Genomic DNA, 25,598 nt, shown 5'->3' on the forward strand with positions numbered 1-25,598 from the left:
GATGGGTTGAGGCAAATTGAAAGAGGGTTTTGACATTCAGCGCCCTCCATTGTGGGACTATGGTGGGATTATTATTTCGTTGAAAATGTAAAAATTTTTAAAAATTATTTTTGGTTGAAAATTCGTCTTAGTCGGTTGATGATTAACCTTCATGATGACTCATTCTTCTTTTTTATTTAAAATTTATTTCGTCGGTTAATAATTTAAATATAAGGTTGACAATTTCCTTAAAAATTTCAAAGTTTTTGTTGAAATTTCATGTATTTTGTGAAACATATGGTTTCTTTTTGGTTGAAAATTAATATTCTTAATGAAAATTGAATAACTTGAAATCAATATTTATACGTTTAACATGAAATTTTATTTTTTTCGACGGACATTTATTGTACGTTAGGTTAAGAATAGATGGAGAATTTCTTTAGAAATTCAAATATTTGGTGGCGTTTCATGTATTTTGTAAAAAATCTTTTTTTCTTGGTGCAAATAATTAATCTCTTTGGCGGAAAATAAGTTTTCATATAAAAATTCATTTTCTTAACCGAATATTCATTTTTAGATCTGAAAATGTAATTATTCCAATTTTTATAGCAAATAATTTTTTTATAGTAAGTTTTTAATTTAATTCAATTTTTAATGTAATTAAAAATGTTTTCACGTAATTTTTCACGACTAAATGTATTGATAATAACTTTTTGGTTAAAAATTTATTTGACTCCTATATTCACTATTATAAGGTTTTGAGAAGTATTCATTGATTTAAAATTGTTACGATATAGAGGTGGTTTGCAAAAGATGTGGGTGAAATATAATAAGAATCAATTCACACTAATATTTTAGTAGATTTATTACTCTTCTGACCAACAATGTATGAAATGAAATTCATAGGAACATTGGAGTAATTTTATTACTTCGATTACAATGCAGGCCTTGCATTGATTACCTTGCAGGCTTTTATAGAAAATTGACGAATAGTTTAAAATTTATATTTCCCTGCTGAAAGTTCAACTGAAATGTTTTTTTTTTAATTGAAATTTAAATACTTTGTATTCTAATTTTTATTTTATCTTTCAAAATTCATCTCTTTTGAGTAAAAATTTCATGTTTGTTGGCTTAAAATGCAATTTTAATCCAACAATAAATTACTTATAAAATTGTTCACTTTTGAACCAGTAAATTGCATTTTAATCCAACAAACATGAAATTTATACTAAAAAGAGATGATTTTTGAAAGGTAAAATAAAAATTAGATTAAGAAGTATTTAAATTTCATTGACAAAAACAAAATTTAGTTGAAATTTCAGCAGGGAAATAAGAATTTTAAACCATTAGTCATTTTTCTATAAAAACCTACAAGTTTTAAACAAAAAGTGTAAGTTCTTAATAAAATTACTCACTTTTGAACCAGTAAATTGCATTTTAATCTAATCCGTTATAATTATGGACTTGAAATATAATGCTCAGAAATTGTAAATACATTTTTGTATTACGCCAAATGTTCAATATATCCATATGCTTTTTGCAAACTGTAACCGAATTAATAAAATTACTTCAATATTCATATGAATTTTATTTCATTTTATTATGTATGCATGACCGAAGAAATGAATTTTAAATGAAAAAGAAGAATTACTCATCAAGAAAATTAACATTCTACCGCCTGAGATGAATTTTCAACCATAAAGAATTATTTTTTTGCAATTGTTACATTTTCAACGAAATAATAGTCCCACCATAATTATTTTCACTCATTTGATTCCTTTCATTTACGCAGTACAGATGGTAAACAAATATACTTATTTTTTTATTTCCTTTATATTCTTATAATGAATATTCTAATAAAATATGCTCCTTTTTTTGTTTTTCATAAACTAAACATTTCGAATTTCGTGCTCGTTTTACCTACAAAAAAATGGCAACAAAATGGGGAGCAAAATCGTAAGATAGAGAACAGGCCTTACGAGTCACAGGTATGCTAGGGGATGCGGGCGAAGCCCCATGCGACCCCTTTGGCTGAAGCGTGAACAACTTCTTGTGGAGGGCCAAAGAGGGCAGAGCCGCTTCCTTCCTCACAGACGAGGAGTTGTTAGTGGCTAAGCCCTTCCTTTTAAAAGATATTGCGTAGCACTGGTTGCTGGAAGAACAGATACTCTCACGCAGGCAAGTCCAAGACGAACCGGTAGCGGACTACCTGACCTGCATGTATGGCATATAATACCTCTCGACTAGGCCAATGGATCTCAACATCCAAATGAACAGAATATACGCGAATCCGACTTTAGGAGGGCCATCAGGCGTTAAGAATTTACTGACTTTAACGGCCTGGCAGTCCTAGCGGTGGAATATGAACGCGTAGCATCCACGCTAGGTAAGAATCTAGCTCCACCACCTCCAGAAAAGTCCCTGATCCCTGAATATGCGTACAAAGGGAAGGGTTCCTCGGCTAAAAAGAGCAGTTCTGTGGCCGCTATCGCCCCGACTTCAGTTGTAAAAGTCGCGAAGAGCTCGTCGGAGTTAGCCGACCTGATTAAAATGCACATCGCAGCTATTAGTAGCGAAAAGCGCGGATCAGGTACGAAGTGGGATCATTCTAAGCTCGAATTTTGGACCTGCCGACAAAAGGGTCACTTCTAAATTGGTTGTCCGAAACCAACTTCCTTAGAATCTCCGTCGACTTCACCGAACCAGATCCCAGTAACCCGCACGGTAGAAATCGAGGATACCATCGTTCTTAATACAAGAACGATAATTAGAGAAAAACCAAACCCCTGGCAAGAGAATCAGGTAATGCTGGCCCTGGTCAAGTCGAATGAGCCTTCGCTAACATCATCAGATGAAAGCTATTCGTTACCGCTACGATTAGAAGTTAGGGAGCCTTCTAGGGAGGATAGAGGGTTCGCCTTGCGAGTCTTTACGACTGCCTGAATTGGTAAAACCTCTAAGGTCCTTGCTCTAATCGATGGCGGTGCAGCCCGAACAGTCATGGGAGATATTGGCATGGTCATCGCAGAGAGGTATCAAGCGACCCTGCACGCGGCACCGAATCAGGCAGTTATGACTGCAGACGGTACGGTTAGCCAAGTCCAAGCTACGTGTTATCTCCCTATTGAGATTGATCGTGTTCCGCGAATGAAGAAGATCCATATTGCCCCATACATGGGTGAACAAGTATTCTTGGGTATTGACTTCATTCACACATTCGGATTCGTGCACGATGGGAGCAAGCGAACTTGGTATATGTCGGACTACTCGGAATTAGTCCACCACTATACCACTACACACTATATATCTCCTTTCCGTGCGACCTTCGTTTTTGCCATCACACGTCTGACGAAAATTCCTGTCTGGGTAATTCGACCCGTAAATAAACGACATCTCCTATCGGTTTATCAGAGGCATCGGCAAAGCACATGATGTCCGAAAAGCAATCCAACAATCGCGGGATGATCAGTGATAAGAGCACCGGCAGTTGTTTGCGGAACTTCATCCAGGTTCTGACATAGTGGGCAGGGCGAGATTGATCTTAACCCAACGATTCGATCGGATCGAAGATACAATAAATCTCAGAGAAAAGAGCCCTCTTAGTCACCACAGTCAGCTCTGCTGAGGGTTGAAATTGAAGACCGAAACAATCATAAGTTGGTTGCCACAAGATCACCAATGCTCTGAAAGTGGGATCCTGATCAAAAGACACAGAAATAGAGGTTTCTCTAAATTTAGGTGGCATTCCTTCCAAAACATCCTGTTGGTTGGATAGCCATTTTTTAAGTATGAAACCTCCTGCTCTTAGCGATAAGTCGACTTGTCAACTCTTTTATCGATCTTCCTGCGATGAATCGGCACCTGAAAGAAGATCATCGACGTAAATCTCATCCCTTAAGATATCAGTCGCAAGAGAGAATGCGTCACCCTCATCCTCAGCAGGTTTATGGAGAATTTGTATTAACAGATAGGCTGATGAAGTGAAACTGTAAGTGACGCTCTTCAGCCAGTATATACGAATGCGTATCTCCGCCATTGGAGAATCACCTTAGCCAATTCCGTTTGAAGTTTCGGGCCCAAATAGGGTAGATCATTCAGAGACAGTACTGTCTCGGTGCGTCTCAAATCGTTGAACACCACCCGAAGTTTTGTGCTCGAACTACTCTCCTTAAGTATGCAATGGTGTGAGAAATAGTACCCAGTAGTTGGTAGAAAATCCTCGACCTTCGTAACCAACACCATCTGTCAGAGCTGCGCATATTCCTCGATGAAATGTGAATAGGCATGATGCAGTTCCGGGTCCCTTAGAAAACGCCTCTTCATCTGAAAAAAGCGCGTTGAGCGGCCGTTTGAAAATTGAAAATCTCTCAAATTTTACATAAAAATCCCTTCCAGTAGCCGTGCTGCCGCCAACAGAGCTTTCAAGTCATGAAAGGAAACCTCAAGCCCCAATGCGACACTAACAATTATTATTACTTTTTTAACTGTTTTTTAAAGTTAAACTTAAGTTTTCATCATAGCCTCGGATTGAGTCAAATGTCCGATGAGATAAAGATGTTATAAGCTAATTAAATACGATATTTAACATTTTTTATATGACGTTTCAAACAGAAAATCAGAAACATATTGTAGTTTGGAGTTCGTTTTTTAACGTTGGGATACTTAAACAGTGGCCGTGAGCGTTGGAGGTGACCATAGTCGCCTATGGATATTATTAAATAATGCTAGAAAAATGCAATTTTTTCTGCAATCTTTATTTGTGTTCTCTTCACTTGGAATGAGTTAACAATTAACTTAGTGAAGCTAGAATTATTATTCCAACAAATTATAATTATGTATAACTATCTTATTGCTTATTTATACTAGATATTTGCGGATTTTTAAAATTGTTTACGTTTTACCCGCTTTTAACTAAGCAAAGTAATTAATAATGCAATTTAACATCATTCTTTAAACTACTTATTTTTATTTATCGAATTTTTGTAAGTGAAGTATACCAAGTCTTTTGATAATGTCAGTGTATTTTATAGTATCTTTGATCAGTTTGGCATCCTGAAAGTTGTTTTTGCGGTTTAAATAATCTGAATAATGTCGATTTTTGTACAGATATTGCAATCGTCAATCTGAATCTTGTTTCTTTCTTTCTTTTTTTTTTGAAAAACAAATCTCAATAATGTTTGATTTTGATACAGATATTGTAAAAAGTCTTGTTAACAACATGTTAAGAATCTAAAGTTCTCAGACTAAATTTTAATCCAATAGATAGGTCTCATAATGCGCCTTCTCAGATTGTACAAGAAATAAGAATATTATTTTCTACTGCTGTACAATGATCAGGCACCTTATGTACAGAAGTGGCCTGAGCTAAGGAGATCTCAGTTGCGCAGGTCAATAAAGGCGGAAGGACCGTGGAATATTTACAAAATAAGAGTCGAACATCATTAGTACCCAGACTAGCACTGTGAATTTCTCGTTTTCCAATCATTCAGATATCGTTGCATGAAATGCGTTTGTACAATCCGAAATTATGTCCTGATCGTTAAAAAATTTGCAGACGCATTGCCGAGATATGAAATAATCTGTAGTAAGTACTTCTTTCTCGAAAACTGTATCTCACAGCTTTAAAAATGTAAAATACTAACAATGAAGAACTTTCCTAGTTTCTGACCAAACTTTTGTTTTCATTTAAAAAGGAAAAAATATTTTCATAAAAAACAAAATTCTGCAAATTTGACTACAAATCATTAGCAGTCAATGGAAAAGGGGTTTTGCTAAAATTTAGCCTGTTGCAATTATTTTTCTTCATAAAACCCTCCATTGCCTGGCCTATTAATTTTATGATCTCTTTCTCTTATCGCCTTGCCTTCCTCGCATCGCTCCGCACAAATGTCCCTACCTTTCGCCTTGTCTCCACGCCGTTCTTCTTGACTACCTCATACACCTTTCTCCCCATCCCATGCATCTTTCTTACTGTTTGGTCTAAAAACAAAAAGAAAAAAAATGAAAAAATTACAAAATATAAAAAAGTGAGTATGCTCTTCAAAATACTCCGACCTTCCGGCGGTAAAGAGCGTTCTCAGGATCGTCCTTAAGTTACGTTAAGGATTATCAGTCTTTCTTCGATCCCTCCGTTCCATTTAACAATGAAACCGTAACAAATTAACACTGAGTGCTTGACTCGCCCCACATAACTTGCGCTCTCACTTAATTTAATAATGGTACCTAGGTGTTAAAGCGAACCTAATGGAGCTACGGTATAGAACCGATAACTTCAGATTTTCTTTCAAACTTGCTATACAAGCTCAAACGTTTCCTCCCCTTCTACACGCGAGATATTAGAAAGGGGTAGGGGTGTGACTTACATTATTTCTGCGGTCAGTCACCGAGGTACCTACCGGTCCCTCACAAGACATTGTAAAAGGGCAGAGGTGGCTCTTAAATTATTTACTTGAACAGTTACAAGAGTGACTTCTCGCTGCCCGCGAGACATTGGAAATGGGTACGGATGCGAAATTAATTATTTCTGTGAGCAGTTAAGGAAGTGCTTTGGCGTCATCTAAACTATTTTGTCTACTAATCAGTAATTACAGGAGTGCCGTGAGTCCTATTTTAAGCAAACCTACACTTATCACTATATTTCCCTTCTTTCCTCAAACAATATTGGATGTACAAAAAGAATGCGTCTTACATCAAATTGTATATATTTTTAACTTTTTGGAAATTTTGGATATTTACTAAAATTACCGAAAATAAATTATAGTTATATTTAGTTTCATAATTTCAGACAATATACGGGCTAACAGAAACCACAGCTATCTCTTTTCAAAGCTTGCCAAATGAAAGAAGAGAACTTACTGAAACTACTGTTGGTCACCTCGGTGATCACCTAGAAGCTATGGTAAAGTATACTTTTTTTTAATTCAAAATATTTTTACTGCAATTTATAAAAAGCATAAAAATGGTATAATTTTTGGATACTTGGAATTTAATTTATTATATTTTTCTCTTATTCAGCGACCTGAAGAACGTTTTTCTTTGACCGATTTCGGAAGTGTCCTATTATTTAAAAAAGCATTTGTATCATTTATAAAATGTTCCTAGATTCCAGTTAAATAACATTTGTGTAAAAATATAATTTCACGAAAAAAGATATTTATTTCACACTTATTATATAAATAATAGTATTTATATTTTAGTAATAAAGAATTTTTTGCAGGTGGTAGATGAAAATGGTTTAACACTTCCTTTGGGGACGCCTGGTGAACTGTGGATTCGTGGATATAGCACCATGATCGGCTATTGGGGTGATAAAGAAAATACTGGAAACACGCTGACTGAAGATGGCTGGTTAAAAACCGGAGATCAATTTGTTTTAAGATCTGACGGATACGGGCAAATTGTAGGAAGACTGAAAGATATGGTTATTAGAGGAGGAGAAAACATATTTCCCAAGGTTAGTTAAATGAAAATAAAGAAGAAAACAAGGAATAGGGTCGGCATGTTTTCCGCGCTTTCTGTGTATGTTTTCTGATAACAACGTAGGTCATTCTTTGTAGTGGGGTCTTCTACCGTCCCCAGGAAAAGCGCAGGCATGCGCGTTCATTACCTTGACATGCAGTGTTCTACACGGTACTTTTTACATTAAACTTACCTCAAACCAGATTCGCTGTCTTAGTTCCCAACAAATTATTATTGCAGTGTAATAATTGTATCTCTTATTATATGTAGGGACCTTTTGTGGAATTTTTTTCAGGAGTAAAGAAAGATTTTATATAATTCTTTATTATCCATTGCTTTTTCAAAAATTTCAGATTTTTATCAATTTTTTAATCAATTACGACATGAAAAAATTAAATTAGACTGAGCGTTTGGTGTGATATCCGTTTTTTGTTCTTTTTATTGTGAAATACGAAAAAAGTTCAATGACTCTTCTGTTGGCATAAAAATGTAAGTATATAATAATTACTGCAACATAACGTTTTAATATACATATGTACATTTGCATAGATGCAATTTTTTAAATTAATTTGTAAATAAAAGCATACATATAGAAGTGCATTTTGATAGTGCAATTGAACCATCAAGCCTCCATCAGATGTCATCACACAGAGTTAGTCGGCTTCCTGTCCACTTTCCGTCGTTGCGGCACTTTTTCACTCTCGCTTCTTAGCAGATATATTTTTTTTCTCAAAAAATCAGAGACATAACGGATGTTCTGCCACCATTAAACCCCGTGCGGGGTGAACAAATTTTTGTAATGCTTTATAGCTGTTGGAAAGTGGTGCATAAAAATGGCGAAATCTATGAGACACTCAAAACTCACCAGCGGTCGATGATAATTCGGTTTTGAGGTTTTAAAAATGCACTCTGAAGATTTCCTGGACACCAAAAGGGGTTTTACGGTCGTGGGATATGTGCTAGATGTCTACCTTTTCGAAACAAATCGAGTAACAGCCAAAAAATGAGAATAAAGTGGCAAGGCAAACTACATGAATAGAGCAAGAAAGCAAATCACAGCTGCTTAGCGCTGATCGCTGAGCGGTACTTGATGATACTACCAAGCAAGTGCACTATTGTTGAAGTTGCACTCATCTTGACGGGAATTTTAAATTAGAATAAAAATGCGACTTGTATTCTTCTTTTCTGTAATTGTTTATTAACATGCCTTACTTGGTTTGGAATAGGAATAATGTGGAAAGTAATAAAACGATGCCTCGCTGATAATAATTGATAATAGTTTTTAAATTTTTATAAATGTATCATTTGTAATACGTACATAGCTTGTTATGCTGTAACGTGCAAAACACATATGAAAATGGCGAATTACGTAGAATCGTATGAGGTAAGTATTGTATCGTCCTTTAAATATCGAGATATACAATAAAAATTGTTTTACACAGCAGACGTCGAATTTAGTGACAAATTTTTGTAGGAAAAATTTGCAACAAATAAGATGTCATTATAAGAATAGGATATCTCCAAAACATAATAATTTCTATTTCAATAGTGGCTGCCGCAAAGTTTCATATTCCCAGAAAGAGCACATTTTTTAATATATTTAATTCCTTCTAATTGTACGGATAGGCACACCTCACAACGATGCTTTGTATTCCGCAAAAGTGCTCATATTTCGAGTTTATTTTATTCCTTCTAATCAGTTCATAAAATATTTATAATAAATGGTTTTAATTCCTTCGTGTGGAATATACGTTTTGAAATTTGAATTCCAATAGATTCGAGTCTGCCTTTCCGGAATTTAATTAATTTTAATTCACATATTTTCCATTAATACATAATTACTTTTTAACATATTTAAATAAATTATTAATGTATAAATAAATTAAGTATGGATAGCAATAAAAATTCTTCTGAATTCAACGCTTATTACCGTCATAGCTACATTACCGGCGCTTACTTTTTACAAACTATTGTCAACGTCTTTATTCGCAAAGATTCATTATTCTTAGATATCGAGATAATGTAGTCGGAGAGATTCAATGTTAAAAATAAATTTAATTATAATAATAAATATTATTATATTTTTATTTAATTTATTTAATTCATTACTCACTCTAAACATCAGACATTGAATTTAGTGACAATTTTTCCAGGACTAATTTGCAAACTATTTTCTAAAAGTCTAAAAATTTCTAAAAGTCAAAATGGGTAGTTCTAACATTCTGCTTCTATTCACTTTATAAAATTATACATAAAATTAAAAATTCACAGGAAATTTATATATACATATAAAATACTAATACTATATTTCACAAAAAATAATATTTGAATATGCTTGTTCGTAAAAATTCTTATTTCATATTGTTTTCTCATGCATAAATATTAAAGCTTTTCTAAAATTTCTTAAATTAACAATTATTGGTTTTAATTTCAGTATAAGCACATACATTATTGACAGAAAAGTGTTTGAGGAAAAATGATGTGAAAAGTATTCAATTAAACAAATCTGGGAAGGAAGGACTTTTTCTAGGCATTTACTTACTGTCAGGGCGGACAATTCTAATGTAGAAAACAGTTTGCAAATTTTCCTTGCAAAAATTGTTACTAAATTCGACGTCTTGTGTGTAGAATAATTTTTACTTTAATTAATTTTTAACACTGAATGTCTCTGAAACCACTATCTCGATATCTAAGAATAATCAATCTTTGCAAATGAGGACGTGGAAAATAGTTTGGAAATTTTTCCTAAAAAGAATGTTACGAAATTTGATGTCTGATGTGTAGAATAATTAAGTAATTAAATGAGTTCAATTATAATAATAATATATAAAAACACAGCATGCGTTATGGTTGCGATGGTGAGCTGCGAGATGATCAGGCAGGTCTGACTAATCAAACAGCTGACCAGCAAGAACATCTGCGACAAACGGTAAGCAGTGGAACATCAACTGTGCCTGCTAAGGATGCTTGGGCTAGCGTTATTTATTTGCAGCCAACCACCTTGACCGAAATACCGTGGAAGAACGTCAATTGAGATACCACAATAATAGAGGAATCGGTGCGTCTCTATTACTAAAGTGCGAAGTTTGAAACGAAAATGGAAAAGGGATACAGTTTAAGAACAAAATTTGCTGCAAAGTATCCTAATATACAAAAAGTCGCACTAAGAGATCTTATCACTAAGGTGAAGGACATCAGGACTAATCTGCCCGTTATAGAAGACCGAACAATGGGGATTAAACAACAGTTTGATTTGGCGTAAAACAACGAAGACAATGATCATCAGTTAGAGGAAGCCGCGCCAAACAGTCAAGCAGGAGCAATTGATGTTCTTCCTCAACCTGTTGATGATCCAACACCACCACATCCTTCAGAGGTGGATGGCCTTATACAACCAGAGGCAGAAGCAGAGGTTCAGCAAGCAAAAATGCGACGAAAATGGACATACCATATGAACAGAGATGTTATTCGCCTTTATTTTTTTGGCAGAGAAATATGGGAAACTTGTGAGAAAAAAACATCACAGACTCTTCTTACTTAAATACCCAGAGCTGACCACAAAAATAAATGAGCAGAATCTGGCAGATCAAATACGCTCAATATCTGTGAACAGACTACCTTCGGCTGTTGAAATAGCTGCCATCAATATGGAAGTGGAACAGCAGCTTCCTATTGATGAACTCGCATGTACAGGATCCATTAGAACCACTTCCGGATATTACTAACGATGATGTGGATAGGGAAATCCCAGAAAAACTACAGCACCTAGAAAGGAATTTTGTTCATGCTTTACTAGAGTTCAGGTATGTAGAACCAACACTAAGGCATTCTCTGCCCAAAGTGAACATCACAAATGATCTACGTGCACTAATAGCACAACTCGACAGCAAGGTTTTACCTACGTATTTGAACCCAACAAGGGATCCCAGCAAGGGATCGAGATCCGCTATGGAAGATCAAGTTGGATATGGATTTCAGCAAAGTAGGGTGCAAATTGAGTCGATTAACACAAAAAAAGGAAATAGAACCAGAAAGCTGATAAACCATATTACTAAAATCATCCATCCTCGGCACATAGACATTAACACCAGCAATATTGGATGAAATTTTAGACTCTCAACGACAGAGACTTGATGTTCTTACTGCCAGACTGCGTCGGTACAAGAAAAGTATTCGCACGAAGGCGACAAAATCAAAACTTGCAGACAGATAAAAGAAGTTCCTATCATGAACTAAGAGTAAAGCCATATAACCAGCAAGGCACCGAAGTCCCTTAATTGAAAGATATGACTAACTACTGGTCGGGTGTTTGGGGAAAAATAAACGGATGCAATTTGGACACTGCGTGGTTCAAATTGGAGGAAGCAAGGACAAGCAATAGCCCTGAAATGCAACTGATAAACATCACAGCTGGGGTACAAGAATCAAGTATTTTGATGTTAGGCAACCAAGGATAACTAGATCAATACCCATCAAGTGACCCATTTTCTTTACATGGATGGCCTGAAGTTGTACGCTAGATCAGCCCATAAACTGCAGCAATTGATCGATGCCACACAGCAGTTTTCTAATGATATCCACATGGAATTCGGAGTAGATAAATGTAGAACAGTGCATTTAATGAGAGGGGAATTAGGGATCGCAGAATTAGAGAACGAGTTCGAAAATGACATAGAGGCAATGGCTGCAGGCGAATCATATAAATATCTGCGTGTTCTTGAATCTAAGAGTGTTCAACATACGATAGTGAAGACAAGCCTAACGACTGCCTTCATAACGAGACTCAGATTAATTATGAAGAGTTTTCTCAACTCGGCAAAAAAATCAGGGCGATCAACGCACATGCCATCCCTGTCCTCACGTACTCCTTCGGGCTCATAAAATGGTCTAACACCGACCTTGGAAAGTTAAACAGAATTGTTCGTGTAGAAATGACGAAGTACCGAATGCGCCACAGAAATTCAGCCATGACATTTAGTGGGTAGGGGCATTCTAAATACAAAAAAACTGAGTGAGTCACAAGTTATACAGTTGAGAGACTATTTTAACAGCAAACGAAATGTTGCGCTTTACAATACCACTGGTCAAACTTGACTACACGCCCTTATATTTATCCTCAGGCGGGGCCTTAAATATCAGGGCAGAAACGATAGAGGAATTAGAAATACAACAGAGGCAGAAAGCCATCCATGGCGAGCACCCCAACACGTTAGATCAAAATGAAGTGGATAGTGAGGCATCTAATATTTGGCTAAGAAAGGGTGTTCTGTATCCAGAGACGGAAGTATTCTTCACTGCAATACAGGAGAAGGTTGTCAGCACCAGGAATTATCGCAAACACGTGTTACATTAAGACGTGGTTGATCTGTGCGGATTTTGTGGAGATACCAACGAATCGATCGAGCACATTATTGATGGCTGTCGCGTAATGGCTCGAAGAGAATATACGCTCAGACATAATGATGTAGCGGGCATTATACTATACATCAACAACTTGCCCTAAAGCTAGGACTCTTAAAAGAATGGATACCCTTCTATAGATATATTCCAATGCCCGTTTTAGAAAGCGAAGATTACATCTTATATTGGGATATTACTATCCAAACGGATCATTACATCCGAGCCAGTCTACCTGGCATCGTGATGCGAGAAAAAAAAGGTTGAAGAGTCAACATCATCGACATTGCTTGTCCGCTTAACCGAAATTTGTAGTCCACCTATACAAACAAGATCCACAAGTATAGCGATTTAAGGCATGAAGTGAAGACCATACGGAGGAATGTGAATCAAGCATCTATTCATTCCATTGTCCGTGGAGTGGCAGATGGTATCTCTGAGAAAGCATCCAGAGGTGACGGTTGTCACCTACAACGCCCGCGGCCGCTTATAATTGTATACGAATTGTCTAATTCGTTAAGTGATTCTTAAAACTGCAGCAAGTCAATTAAACGGACTACGAACACTTTTCTCCACTTCACGATGAATATGGTGATGCAGATATTCGTGACATTTCACGAAGGTGGGCGTAATGGTAAAGATTTTCAAGTAATCTTATTGCTTCCGCGGTCGCCGGTGATTTTGTGTCCGTGCACGCCCCAGGGTCTCTTTCTTGTGCACCGTCAACTGTATCGTGCACTTAGGTCGGACGAGGAAGGCTCAATACCGCTCTACCCACGGTTCGAGTTACCACCTCTGTATTAGACTCGTCTCCTTTTGTAAATTATATTTGTGGCATTGTGCTTTTAAATTAACATTAGTGAACAAGTTCTGCCTGACTAATTGCTGAGTATCTTTCGTTAGTAACTAAAGGTACAATAAACTAATCATTCAATGTTAAAATTATAAGGATTTATGTCATATTAGTGAATTTTAGTGTTTTTAGTGCCAGCAACAATTGAAACAATCATTTTACCGCCAAGACGAGGCTCCGTAAGTGTAGAGAGTGAGGGGTGCTACCGATACTCGACAATTCATGCCGAACCTGTGAACATGTACCACCAGTGCAAACCGGTTAGTGACAATAACGTACCGGTCTGAATATAGCTGCTGTCTGGAACAACAAGACGATTCGTGTTAATTCTTTCGCCGTGTACTTTCAAGTTTGGACAAGCACGTACTTCTTTCACGTTTCTTATCATGTCCCTGACTTTTTAAATTGGTAATGATGGTGTCCTTTTCTCATATGTCGCTTAACAGCAAGAGCTTTTTAAGAGCATCTGTAATGCCATTGTCAACTTTAATAAGCTGGGTGCAGATAAAATTAACAAGAATTCGGTAAAAGCTCGATTGGAAGCGTTAGAGAAAACGTGGACGAAAATTGACACTAACAATGACATCATGATTATGAAGAAGAATGAGAATGCGGAAAATGATTATTTTAAATTATCACTTTTTTCACAAGCCGAAGATAAGTATTCAGCATCAAAAGCTTACCTTAATGATTATCTTGATCATTTTCATTCGCAAGCTGCAAAATGTGAATCCAGTTCCGGTCATGACGATATGACGAACTATAATAATCGACAAAATTTTCCGCGTCTTAAATGACCAAAATTTATACTGAGTGGTCCTTCTTTAGAGACCTTTTTGTTTCAATGGTAGATGATGGCCACCTTTTACCAAAAAGTACAAAAGCTGCATTATTTGAAGGTCAGTTTGACACATGAGCCAGCTCAATTAATTTCGAACATTTCAGCGATCGCAGAAAATTTTGAAAGGGCATGACAGGCTTTATTAGCTGGGTACAACAACAATAGGATTTTGATGAATAGTTATTTGGAAAACTATTTAATTTGCAAGTAATGTGAAAAGAGACTGCGGCAGAACTACGAGCATTGTTAAATGAATCTATTGAGGCTGTGGGAGCACTGGCTTCTTTGAAGTGCCCAACCGACAAGTGGGATGATCTTCTCGTCTACATGCTGGTTTAACGTTTAGACAACCCTACTCGGAAATCATGGGACGACAGTTTGGGAGCTTCGACTACATAGCCGAAGTACTATACTTTCAATAATTTTTTAAGTGGCAAAGTGAACACGTTGGAAGCAGTTAAGAACTCGGAACTTGGTCCCATCAACACATCCAAAACCACTTTCGGCAACAACAAAAGTGGTAAAAAGGGTGCATCCACACATGGTCACAATGCCGTCTTGAAGAGAGGCATTTGTTACTTTTGTTCAGCTGGAATCAACTCACTTTCATCCCAACATACCATGTGACTAGGACGGACAGTGCTTCTGGCCTTAACTCTTGTCAACATAGAAGAATCTGATGGAGCACATCACCTTACCGGAAATCTACTGGATCAAGGAGCTCAGGCTTCTTTTGTTTTGTGAATCCCTGGTACAAAGACTGAGGTTACCACGTCAATCAGCGGCCATCACTGTTTCGGACGTTAGGGGCCACAGATGCAGACAAACGAGAGGTATTGCCGCCATAAAGGTATGCTCTCGCTTTCATCTTGAGGTTAAGTTCTTAGTTCGAGTCATCGTTATGTCAAGGCTTACATCATATATTTGTCCCGATGATCTCGTCGTTGAGAACCGGCGCCACTTAAGAAGGTTGGATTTCATCGGGGCTCATATCTGATGAGTCTAGTTCAGATCAACTATCGAATGTGGGTTTACAAAGCAATGTAGACTACGAACTTCTAACGCTGCTTCGCCGGTTATTTGGCCAAGAGGACATACCAGCAAGATTGTCTCTGTCAAGTATGGCCGAGGATGAGTGTTAGAAGCCATTTGTGTCCACTCATCAACAGACAAGTGAATGTCGCTATGTCGTGCGCCTCAACGAGAGCCTCAACGAGAGCAGCTCAAGCACCAAACTACGAGTAGTATTTCCTGCTTCACAACGAATAAAGACTGCCTCGTCTCAGAATGATTTTCTCCATCCGGGCCCAAAACTACAAACGGAAATGGCTGATGGGATTAATCATCCGCCGCTTTTTTCGCCGCCTTTCAGCGATTTTCTTCACGGCGAGGAAGACCTATACACTTGTACAGTGATAATGGTACGACATTTCACGGTGCTGACCGGGAATTAAAAAATTTCCTTTTGAATCTTAGACTGGATGCTAATTTGCATAATGAGTTCGCAATTCAAGGTACTTTTTGGCATTTCACACCTCCTTTCGCTCCTCATTTTGGGGGTCTATGGGAGACTGGAGATAAAAGTTTTAAATACCATCTAAAAAGAATTGTAAGTGGAAATAATCTTACATACGAAGAGTTTTATAAAAGTTAGTATAAAAAATTTCAGAGACTTACTGGAGAAGATGGGCTGTTAAATACACAGTCACACAAAAAAAAAGTATGCGGATCTAGTAACAAGACATACGTATTCCTATGGATTTTCGGGCGCTGAATTCAAATTCGGTGTAAAAAATCACTCATCACGTGATGGTTGAGCCATTACCTCAAAAAATGACGAAAAATCATGCACTGAGGCAAACAATTTTGAAATAATGCCAGTGATGCAAATTTTCACTTCAAAAAAATGTCGACAACTGTGAAGGATCAACCCTTGCTTGATATCAACTTATTTAACATAACTTTACCCAACAGAACCTGACCTCAACTAACCCGAATTAACAGAAATTTATTGAACTACACGTAAAGCTCTGGAAGCATATTTTCCCAGTAGCAAATTTGTGCTACATCGAATGGGTCAACTCGAGCCTAACCTAGAAATAAATCTAACTTAGCCTAACCTAACCTAACCTCACGAAACACAATTAAACTGATTGTGTTGTCCCGTTGTGTTTGCGGTACCGTTTGAATCAGCTTGGGCTTAACCTGCAAAGAGGTCAAAGCTATCCTAAGCTAAAAAGACCTGACCTAACCTAACCTGACCTAGCCTAACCTGACCTAACTTAACTTCACGTAACACAATTAAACTAATTGTGTTGTCCCGTTGTGTTTGCGGTACCGTTTCATTCAGCTTCGGCTTAACCGACATAGATGTTTAACCTATCCTAACCTAACAAAACCTGACCTAACCTAACCTAGCTGAATGAAATTCAACCACACGTGTAGCTATGTAAGCGTACGGTTCTCAGTCTTAAATGTGTGCTATACATAATAGGTTTACTCGATCTTAACCTACAAGTGAATCTAACTTAACAGAACCTATCGAAATTTTGCTTAACGCAACACAACTTAACTTAAGTGTTCCCGTTGTAACACAATAAAATTTATTTCATTGTACTACAGGTGGTTAAAAATTTAAACGCACATTACTCATTTGAAGAAACTTAGAACTACAAGTATAATTGACCCCATTTCAATTAACCTGACAATGTTTGTATCAATTAAAATGTAGAACTGCAACTTAAACATGCAACTGAATAAGAGTCTTATTCAAAATTTTTTTCTCTCTGCTTTTCTTAAACTTAAGGGATATATTTATACTATCTCTCGTGTTTACATTTTATCTTGCTTTTTATCGTAATTAAATTGATTTATAGACCTACTTCAGTCTATTTTCTGCGTGCTATAACGTGTCTTTTTTTCTTCTAAGGAACGATGCAAAGGGTTAGGCTTACGTTTAAGACCTACATTCGTTTCCCTTTTCAACATCACTTTTATGTCTTGATGAAAACGTTCTCCCTTGTTTTTCGCTGAAATCACCAACATCTTGTGGAAACTTATCCAGATGAGAATCTAGAAAGTGAAGTTTTAAATTCATCAAGCAGCCCAACTTTTTGTAGTTTCTTATCATTCTCGCAACAATATTCTTGTAGTCTGGACTTTTTTTGTTACCGAGGAAATTTGCGATTACTGCTTTAAAACTTTTCCAAGCGTCCATTTCAATTTTCGTCATGTGACTCACGAAATTAGTATCTCTTGCCACTATTCGAATCTGTGGTCCATCAAAGACTCCTTCCTTTAATTTAGCGTCTGAAACATTAGGGAATTTGAGGGATATATACTTATAGCATTGTCCATCTTTCTCTAACGCCTTGACAAATTGCTTCATGAGTCCAAGCTTTATGTGGAGGGGTTGTAGTAAAATTTTTTCTGGATCAACGAGGCTTTGGTTGATGATAGTATGAGAACCAGGTTTGAACGAATCTCTTAAAGGCCAATGTTTTTTGCTGTAATGATTGGCTCGATCTCTGCTATTCCACAAGCATATACAGCATGGCTCTCTCGTGAAACCCGATTGTTGGCCTAATATCATTGTTATGATTTTGATATCACCACATATTTGCCATTTGTGATTCGTGTAATTAACTTTTTCAAGAAGCATTTTAACATTGTTATATTCTTCTTTGATGACCTTTGAGTGAGCTGTAGGGATAGGAGCGTAAGCATTCGTGTTATGCAGTAAAAGAGCCTTATGCTGCGTTTTGACGAATCAATGAAAACTCGCCATTCTTCATCTCTGTATACATTTTTTTTCAAGTAGTTCATTAGTCCGTTAACGTCAGTGCAGTACACTAAAGACGTCTCTTCATCTTTAAAAAAAACTTTCTGAAATCTGTGTCCCTGTCGCGATAGAATGAAACTTTTGTCTTTGACTCTAGAAGATTTTTTCTTTTTAGAAATAAAATGGCAAATTCAGCGCCGTCTTTCGGTAATCCAAAATCTCTAATAAAATCATTCAGTTCTAGTTGCGACACTAATATTGGAACCTTCAATTTCATTTTATGCTGCCATATTCGTCATCTTTTTCGTCATTTTCATCGGAATCATCGGAACTATTTTCTTTTCGATCACTGGTTTCACTACTGTCTCCATGACCGTGACTATCAACTTCCATTCTATCATCTTCAAAAGCGCTTAAATCAGTCTGGCGTGCATTTTTATTGATTTCAATTGCTCTGGTGACTGTGCACACATATATGTACGAAATGTTATTTTTATTTTTGGCGTTGAACCCTTTGAGGGAATTCATGCAAAAGTAGCAGTCCTTCGCAATAACGGGTTTTTTCCATGTGGTTGGTGTAGAGTACTTGCGGTACTTTTCGTTGTTTGAATTTTTTAGACGATACAACATAAGTCTGCAGAAATTGCAAATTACGTGAGGAACCCATTTTGTTTCTTGGTGCAGCAATTTACGGTCGAAACACTTTTCGTAAAGACTTCCTCGTCGATTGATTTTCGCAAACTGCTCACTTCATATTTACTGAAAATGTAACAGAATGAATCTGAGCTATTCTTGCAGGCATGCGATTGAGAAATACTCGCGGTTTTTTTCCTTGTAGCATGAGACTCTACACCAACCAAATGTTTCATTGATGAAGAGCTACGGTTGCATGATGACGACGTCGGAGAGCCCGCTTTCCCACCTTGACCAGACGCCGATACTGGGGTTTTTACCTGCATCATAATACACTTTTTACCTGTGTCTGCCATGACGACATGAACGCCGTTTACCCAGGGACTCAGCCAATGTGGATACGTTGCCCACCGTTATCACGTGGAGGTGCCCTGGTTACAGACACAGGCGAATAATACTAGCAACAAGCGGTTACGAAACTCCAGACATTTAGTGCTATTAATGTCCAAATATGAAAGTACGCAAGAACAGGGTTGCCAGCGTAATCGGTCAGATCAGGTTTTATTAGGTTAGGATAGGTTAAACCTCTGTGTAGGTTGAGACGAAGCTGAATGAAATGGTACCGCAAACACAACGGGACAACACAATCAGTTTAATTGTGTTTCGTGAGGTTAGGTTTAGGTTAGGCTAGGTTAGATTTATTTCTAGGTTAGGCTCGAGTTGACCCATTCGATGTAGCACACATTTGCTACTGGGAAAATATGCTTCCAGAGCTTTACGTGTAGTTCAATAAATTTCTGTTACTTCAGGTTAGTTGAGGTCAGGTTCTGTTGGGTAAAGTTATGTTAAATAAGTTGATATCAAGCAAGGATTGATCCTTCACAGTTGTCGACATTTTTTTGAAGTGAAAATTTGCATCACTGGCATTATTTTGAAATTTATTTGCCTCAGTGCATGATTTTTCGTCCTTTTTTTGAGGTTATGGCTCAACCATGACATGATGGGTGATTTTTGATACCGAATTTGAATTCAGCGCCCCAAAATCCATAGGAATACGTTTGTCTTGTTACCAGATCCGCACACTTATTTTTTTTGTGTGGCTGTGTTATTTATTCTTCATCAAAAATGCTATTAAGGGGATCACTTTTATAACGTTACTAATTGTGACCTTAGTCTCAGCAATCTTGATTCAAATTTTCTTGTTTTTATTTAATGTGAATAAATGTAATTTCTATTGGCTATCATAAAATGCTAAAAAGAAATGCGTTTTATCATTCAATGTTACTTTTAACATTTATTTTTAATAATATATTCAAATTATAACCAAGTTTCACGATTACGAAAACCGTCATGATTACTTGTACATTCAACCTTAAATACATCAAATATGCACACAAATAATAGAGTGAATCGTATTATTTAAACAATTGTTGAATAATTGATTGTTTTACAACCAGAAAGGGGGAAAATTGGACTTGTTATGAACTGAACATGCATACATGCTACCAAAATGCGCCCGCAATACATTTACCAGGGCATACAGAGCTTTTCGAATGGAAAGGGTCAAAGTTTCAGGGTCATAACTCGTGGCGCAGAATTTAGTCCTCTATAATTTGTTCCTATGAAGTTTTTCTGTAGGATATGTACGAAACGAGCAGTTTTCAAACACTTTTTTCGCTATAATAAGCTCAAAATAGCAAAAAATCATGTTTTTTTAAAGAATTATAACTCTTGATCTATGAAGACTAGAAGTTTATATTTGTCTTAGATTTGCGCAGCATTTCCTGCCATGCAACTTTTTCTCTTGTACTAATTACGTAGCTTCACCGACTTATTGGCGCTAGAACATTACATTTTTTTAGAATTATTCTAAATTGCGTCTACTTCAATTTTTTCTTATTGTGTTTTTGTGAAATTGGCAGGTTCCAAAGTACAGATACAAACTTTATAATTGGGTTTTTTCGCCTCGTTTTCCAAAAAATGCGGGTTCTTTTAAGGACCGTAACTCGGCAACTATTGAAGATAGAAGATTTTTTTGCCCTCATTTTTCTCAGAATTTCCTCTGATTTAATTTCAATGTTGAAAATTTTGTTTTAAATTGCAATGGGATGGGTCAGTCTACGCAAACACGATTTTTGTAACTTTTTTCAAAAATACCTCCGGGATGCAGGGGTGTCGTTTCTAGAAAACTTGGACTTTTATTCAGGTCCCCTTAGTTGAAAGTCTTAGAAAAAAACGCGCGTTACCTGCATAATACGATAAAAGACTTTTTTTGTACAAGGTGCCTGGACTACCTGCTGAACACGACTTCAAGCACATGGCACGTTGCGTATTGTTTTTTTAACGCTAGTAGTAAGGGGCAACTATGGAGCGACAGCCGTCTGGTACTTTCCCACTCTACTACGCCGCGAGGTCATTGACCCTTGGGGGGGGGGGGGGCAATTTAAAGCACAGAGAGACACCCCCTCCATGTCTGATACCTAAAGCTAAAGCAAGCACGTGTAGGTATGCCTATCTTATGTTTGCACACACGCCTGGAGATACATTTCTGAGAAAAGGGAGTTCCCCGACTTAATTTTTAAAAATTAAAGTCTCCAATCATGATTTCTCTATTTTAACCAAGAATTAAATATAATCTGAATTATGTTTGAATTAATTACGTTTCATCTAATGTTAAAATATAAATGATACAATTTATTTTCTAAAGGTAGAGATTGATAAATAAAAGATACTAGAATTACTTTTAGACCTATTAACATATATTCATTCAGCAAATTAAAAAATACATCTGATTACAAGTAGAAAACGAAGGGAGTATGACTATTTCATATTAAATATGTCAGTAATGTTTTCGTATGAAAAATGGTTTTTATTAATCATATTTATTTAATGTTACCAATTTTTATTTCTTAAATTTTAGACAGGAAATTTTAAGTCAATTTATTTGATATTTTATATACTTGTTCACGTATCAGTGAATATTGGATTTATCGCATTTTTATATCTCATAAATATAATGCAAAAGTTTTAGGAATATCAAAAATGGCAATATTTGGAGGCTCATTGTGACCCTCAGATATACTTGTGTAACTTGACATTTTGAAGAGACATTCTTTAAACTATTGAGAATAGATTTAAAAAAAAATTATCAAAAGTATCATTTTCATTGAGTCAAGAGTTAGAAAGGCTTACGAAAAATGACGCATTGAAGTTGAACACTGACTGAAGGGACTGCAGGCGGACGGCTGCAAAAAGAGTTGACCTTCGGTCGGTCCACTCATTGGACACCGTATTTGCTACGATCCCATGCTGCCGTCACCGACAATGAGTTGAATGGCAAAGTAATAATAAGTTAATAAATCTATAGCTGCTCTCTGGGTTAAATCTGTAGCTGATGTAAGGACTTCTCTATTTTAAATCAGGAAACTTTGAAGCCTCAGAGCGAGTTCTAAAAATATTTTGTTTTGAAAATAAAAAATAGCCATACATTTATTTGCCTATGAGAACGATTTGCCAACAAGCCCATTACAACTTCTTAAATGTGATTTATTGGGCCACCCTAATATATGGCGTATAGGTAAAAATTATTAATTAGATATAAGGGAAGTGGGAAAAGGGTTAAAGTTATGGATAGATGGATGGTTGGAAAAGAAGGGCTGTACAGGATGAATGAAAAAGAAGGGCTTATGCCTGGTAGAATGCAGAAGTAAAGAAGTAAGAGTGGTAAGAAGAAGATTAAAACTGGAATAAGATGAGTAAAGAAGCTGGTAATTGAGTTGGGAGGATGAAGGAAGATCATATAAAAGTAGTGATAATAATACAATATTTATGAACAATATTTTTTACAATATATACAGGAATATGGAACAGGAAAATTTTTAAATAAATGAGAATGAAGAGACGTATAGGATAAGGGAGATCTATTTTAATGAAATTCGGGTATTAATGGATATGGAAAGCAGGACGAGAATACGGGTAAGACCTCGTGAGAGATCCGATTGCGCTTCTGACTCTCTGAGGGGATACCCTCACTTCTAGCAATACTGAGCTGTTGTCCCACTTATTTAGTGGGAGTGAATATCCCTGGATGGGTTTAACGGTCATCGTGGTCTCTGGTGTTGTATTATCTGTAAAATCTCAACAAAAAAAAGTTTTAAATTTATGTCGATTATCAACAACTTTTTAATTGATACCTACTGATTTTGTCAAGATGTATGAGAATGATATGTTTTTTGAGGGTGGCAAGGAAAATACAAACAAATTAAAATTCTTAAACTATACTATATAAAATTATCTGCAAAATGCAGTATTTACAACAGTAGTGCAACGATCTATATTGCTTTATAAGCATAGGGTAGAACATCGTAATTACCTACCCTAAGTCTCTTCATATCAACAACTCTGCAGATATTTTTCTGATCGCGAAGGACGGCTTGATGAAAGCGAATCGTTTGAATCGCTCGAGGCTTTACTTCAATAGTTTCCTTGTTGTCTATCACAATCTTCCGGAGAGAGGCAAAATTTACAAGTTTAGACTTATTAAAATTTACACTTTTACCTTTAGCCTTATACATCACTGATTCTGTGCCATCTGCCTGAAGTTCCGCAAGTGATGTATATACAAAAATCCGTGTCAAAACACAAGACACGTCGGTCTAGTTCAGACAAGTAATCATTCAAGTTTAACGGGGCTTGTGCTGTCGAATACGCTGCGATGCCGACTTTTGTATTAGGCAGAGGTATGACTGCAAACCAGGATTTTTATTTATTTTATCATGATCAAATTGTTGCCCTTGTACCTGTTCGTATTGTCGTAGGTATTCAACCTTTGAAGCCTCATCGATACAATGTGAAGGCCACCTACTCGCTTCTTGATTAATTTTTAAGAACATATTTATATATGCTGCGAAAAGACGACCCTTCTGAGTTGAAGGATCATATTGAACAACCTTGTATTGCCAAATTTCTAATATCTCTACGATCTCGTTGCCTAGTTTTATGGCTCTTTTTAATTCAAGGGAAACCCAGGTACCTTCAAACATATACTGTGATTCATCTTCATGCAGACATTAACCCTGTTCACGAGTTTCACAACATATACAAAAGAGAGAAAACATCAATTTATCATGCATACGAACAAGAGGAAGGAGATGATAAAGATTTTGAGGTGGGAAAACTGTACAACGCACTAAATCCTCGACTTTGCTAAGATCGCAATTTGGACCTATACATATTTTACACTCGTTAGAACCAACGTACAATGTCGGATGCACAATAGGAAATATGCCTATCTTCGAGATAAAAGGATACAAAGAACAAACATCTTTACATTGAATTATCTCTCCGTCTTTAACCTCGTAATAAGCTTTTGTGTTTTCCGAAGGACCTCCATAAAAAGCATCATGAGGATTTCATATTTTTTCTAGTTTTAGAACGGGATGATCTATTAAAAATTGAGTCAGATCTTTGTCTTCTTTTTAAACGCCTAAAATCACATTTTCACATTTCAGTGACTTCGTAACCGCATCTTCTAATTCTAGAGGTTAGAACGAGCGTACGTTTATAACGATCATTCATGCTTTCTCCAGAGTTTTCGACTATTTTATCTCTGCTCATGTTATTGCATCGTTTACAACCATACCAAAAACAGCCGTGAAACTGTAAAATATGACGGGGTCCATCATCGTCTTCTTGAAAGTACCCGTCTTCAATAGGACCTTCCCGAAGACGATACTCTCTACTTCTACCAGCATGTTTATTCTCAATACTAAGCTCTCCTTACATAAATATAAACCATTCGATAACAACACTAGACTGATTATCACCGTATCTGTAACCACCTCTTAGTATAATCCCAATTTTCTGCCCTCGCAAAAAATGCTTTCGTAAAAATAAATTACAAGCCGATGCAATCGTGGGGGAATCTGTAAAAGAGCAAACATTTTTGCATTTAACAAATATCTCACAAAAAGCAATACATGCACAACGTAAGATATCCACATCATTTTTACAATAAGAAACCATCTTATGCCAAAAATTAAACTGATAATTCGGATGAAATTTTTTTCCGTGTACTATTTAAAAAATTATTTTCGAGCTTTTTTACCCATTGTATCCAGGGAATAAAAGTTAGTTGAAGGAAGCGGGCCACAATAATTTTTATTCTGTATAAATGTGGGAATGTCCCTTTTTCTACTAATACCTTCTCGTACAAATGAAGCTGGTACATCACTAACAGGGAGATGTAAATAGTTTAAACTATCTATAAACACTGTATGTTTGACACCCATTGAAATGATTTTGGTACCATTGAATATGAGATCTAGATTTATTTGTTCAGTAGATCTATGCTCTCACAAGTGTTTTAAAATGAATCCTGCATCAAACCCTTTAGAATTTTGGACTATGCAAATAATTTTTTTTTTTTGAATTTTCGACTGGACGAACTGTAAAATCTAAAAAATCCCTTATTGGATTTTCACCCTCAAACATAAATTTACGTATCAAACCACAAAGCTCACAAGGTTTTTTAATATCCTGTTCATGAGAGTACCAGCTAAATACGAGGGTAGTTCAATAAGTCCTTAGAATGAAGTATAAAAACAATTTTTTTTGGGTAAATTTTTTTTTATTTTTCAACATAATCTCCTTGGAGC

General features: G+C 36.3%; 1 protein-coding gene across 3 annotated transcripts in view; it reads left to right on the top strand.

Moving 5' to 3' along the window:
• LOC117178191 (medium-chain acyl-CoA ligase ACSF2, mitochondrial) overlaps nucleotides 1-25,598 on the top strand; it is a 267,801-nt gene that overhangs the window by 228,226 nt on the left and 13,977 nt on the right. For 2 of the 3 annotated variants that reach the window (XM_033369484.1, XM_033369483.1), the window contains 2 exons: nucleotides 6,764-6,877; nucleotides 7,196-7,432. The exons of the other annotated variant lie outside the window; for it this stretch is intronic. In XM_033369484.1, coding sequence (XP_033225375.1) covers nucleotides 6,764-6,877; nucleotides 7,196-7,432 — 351 coding nt within the window. The remainder of the gene's footprint in view (nucleotides 1-6,763; nucleotides 6,878-7,195; nucleotides 7,433-25,598) is intronic. 3 annotated transcript variants of the gene reach the window in all.

Source organism: Belonocnema kinseyi, chromosome 8 (genome assembly GCF_010883055.1).
Source record: "Belonocnema kinseyi isolate 2016_QV_RU_SX_M_011 chromosome 8, B_treatae_v1, whole genome shotgun sequence".
NCBI lineage: Eukaryota > Metazoa > Arthropoda > Insecta > Hymenoptera > Cynipidae > Belonocnema > Belonocnema kinseyi.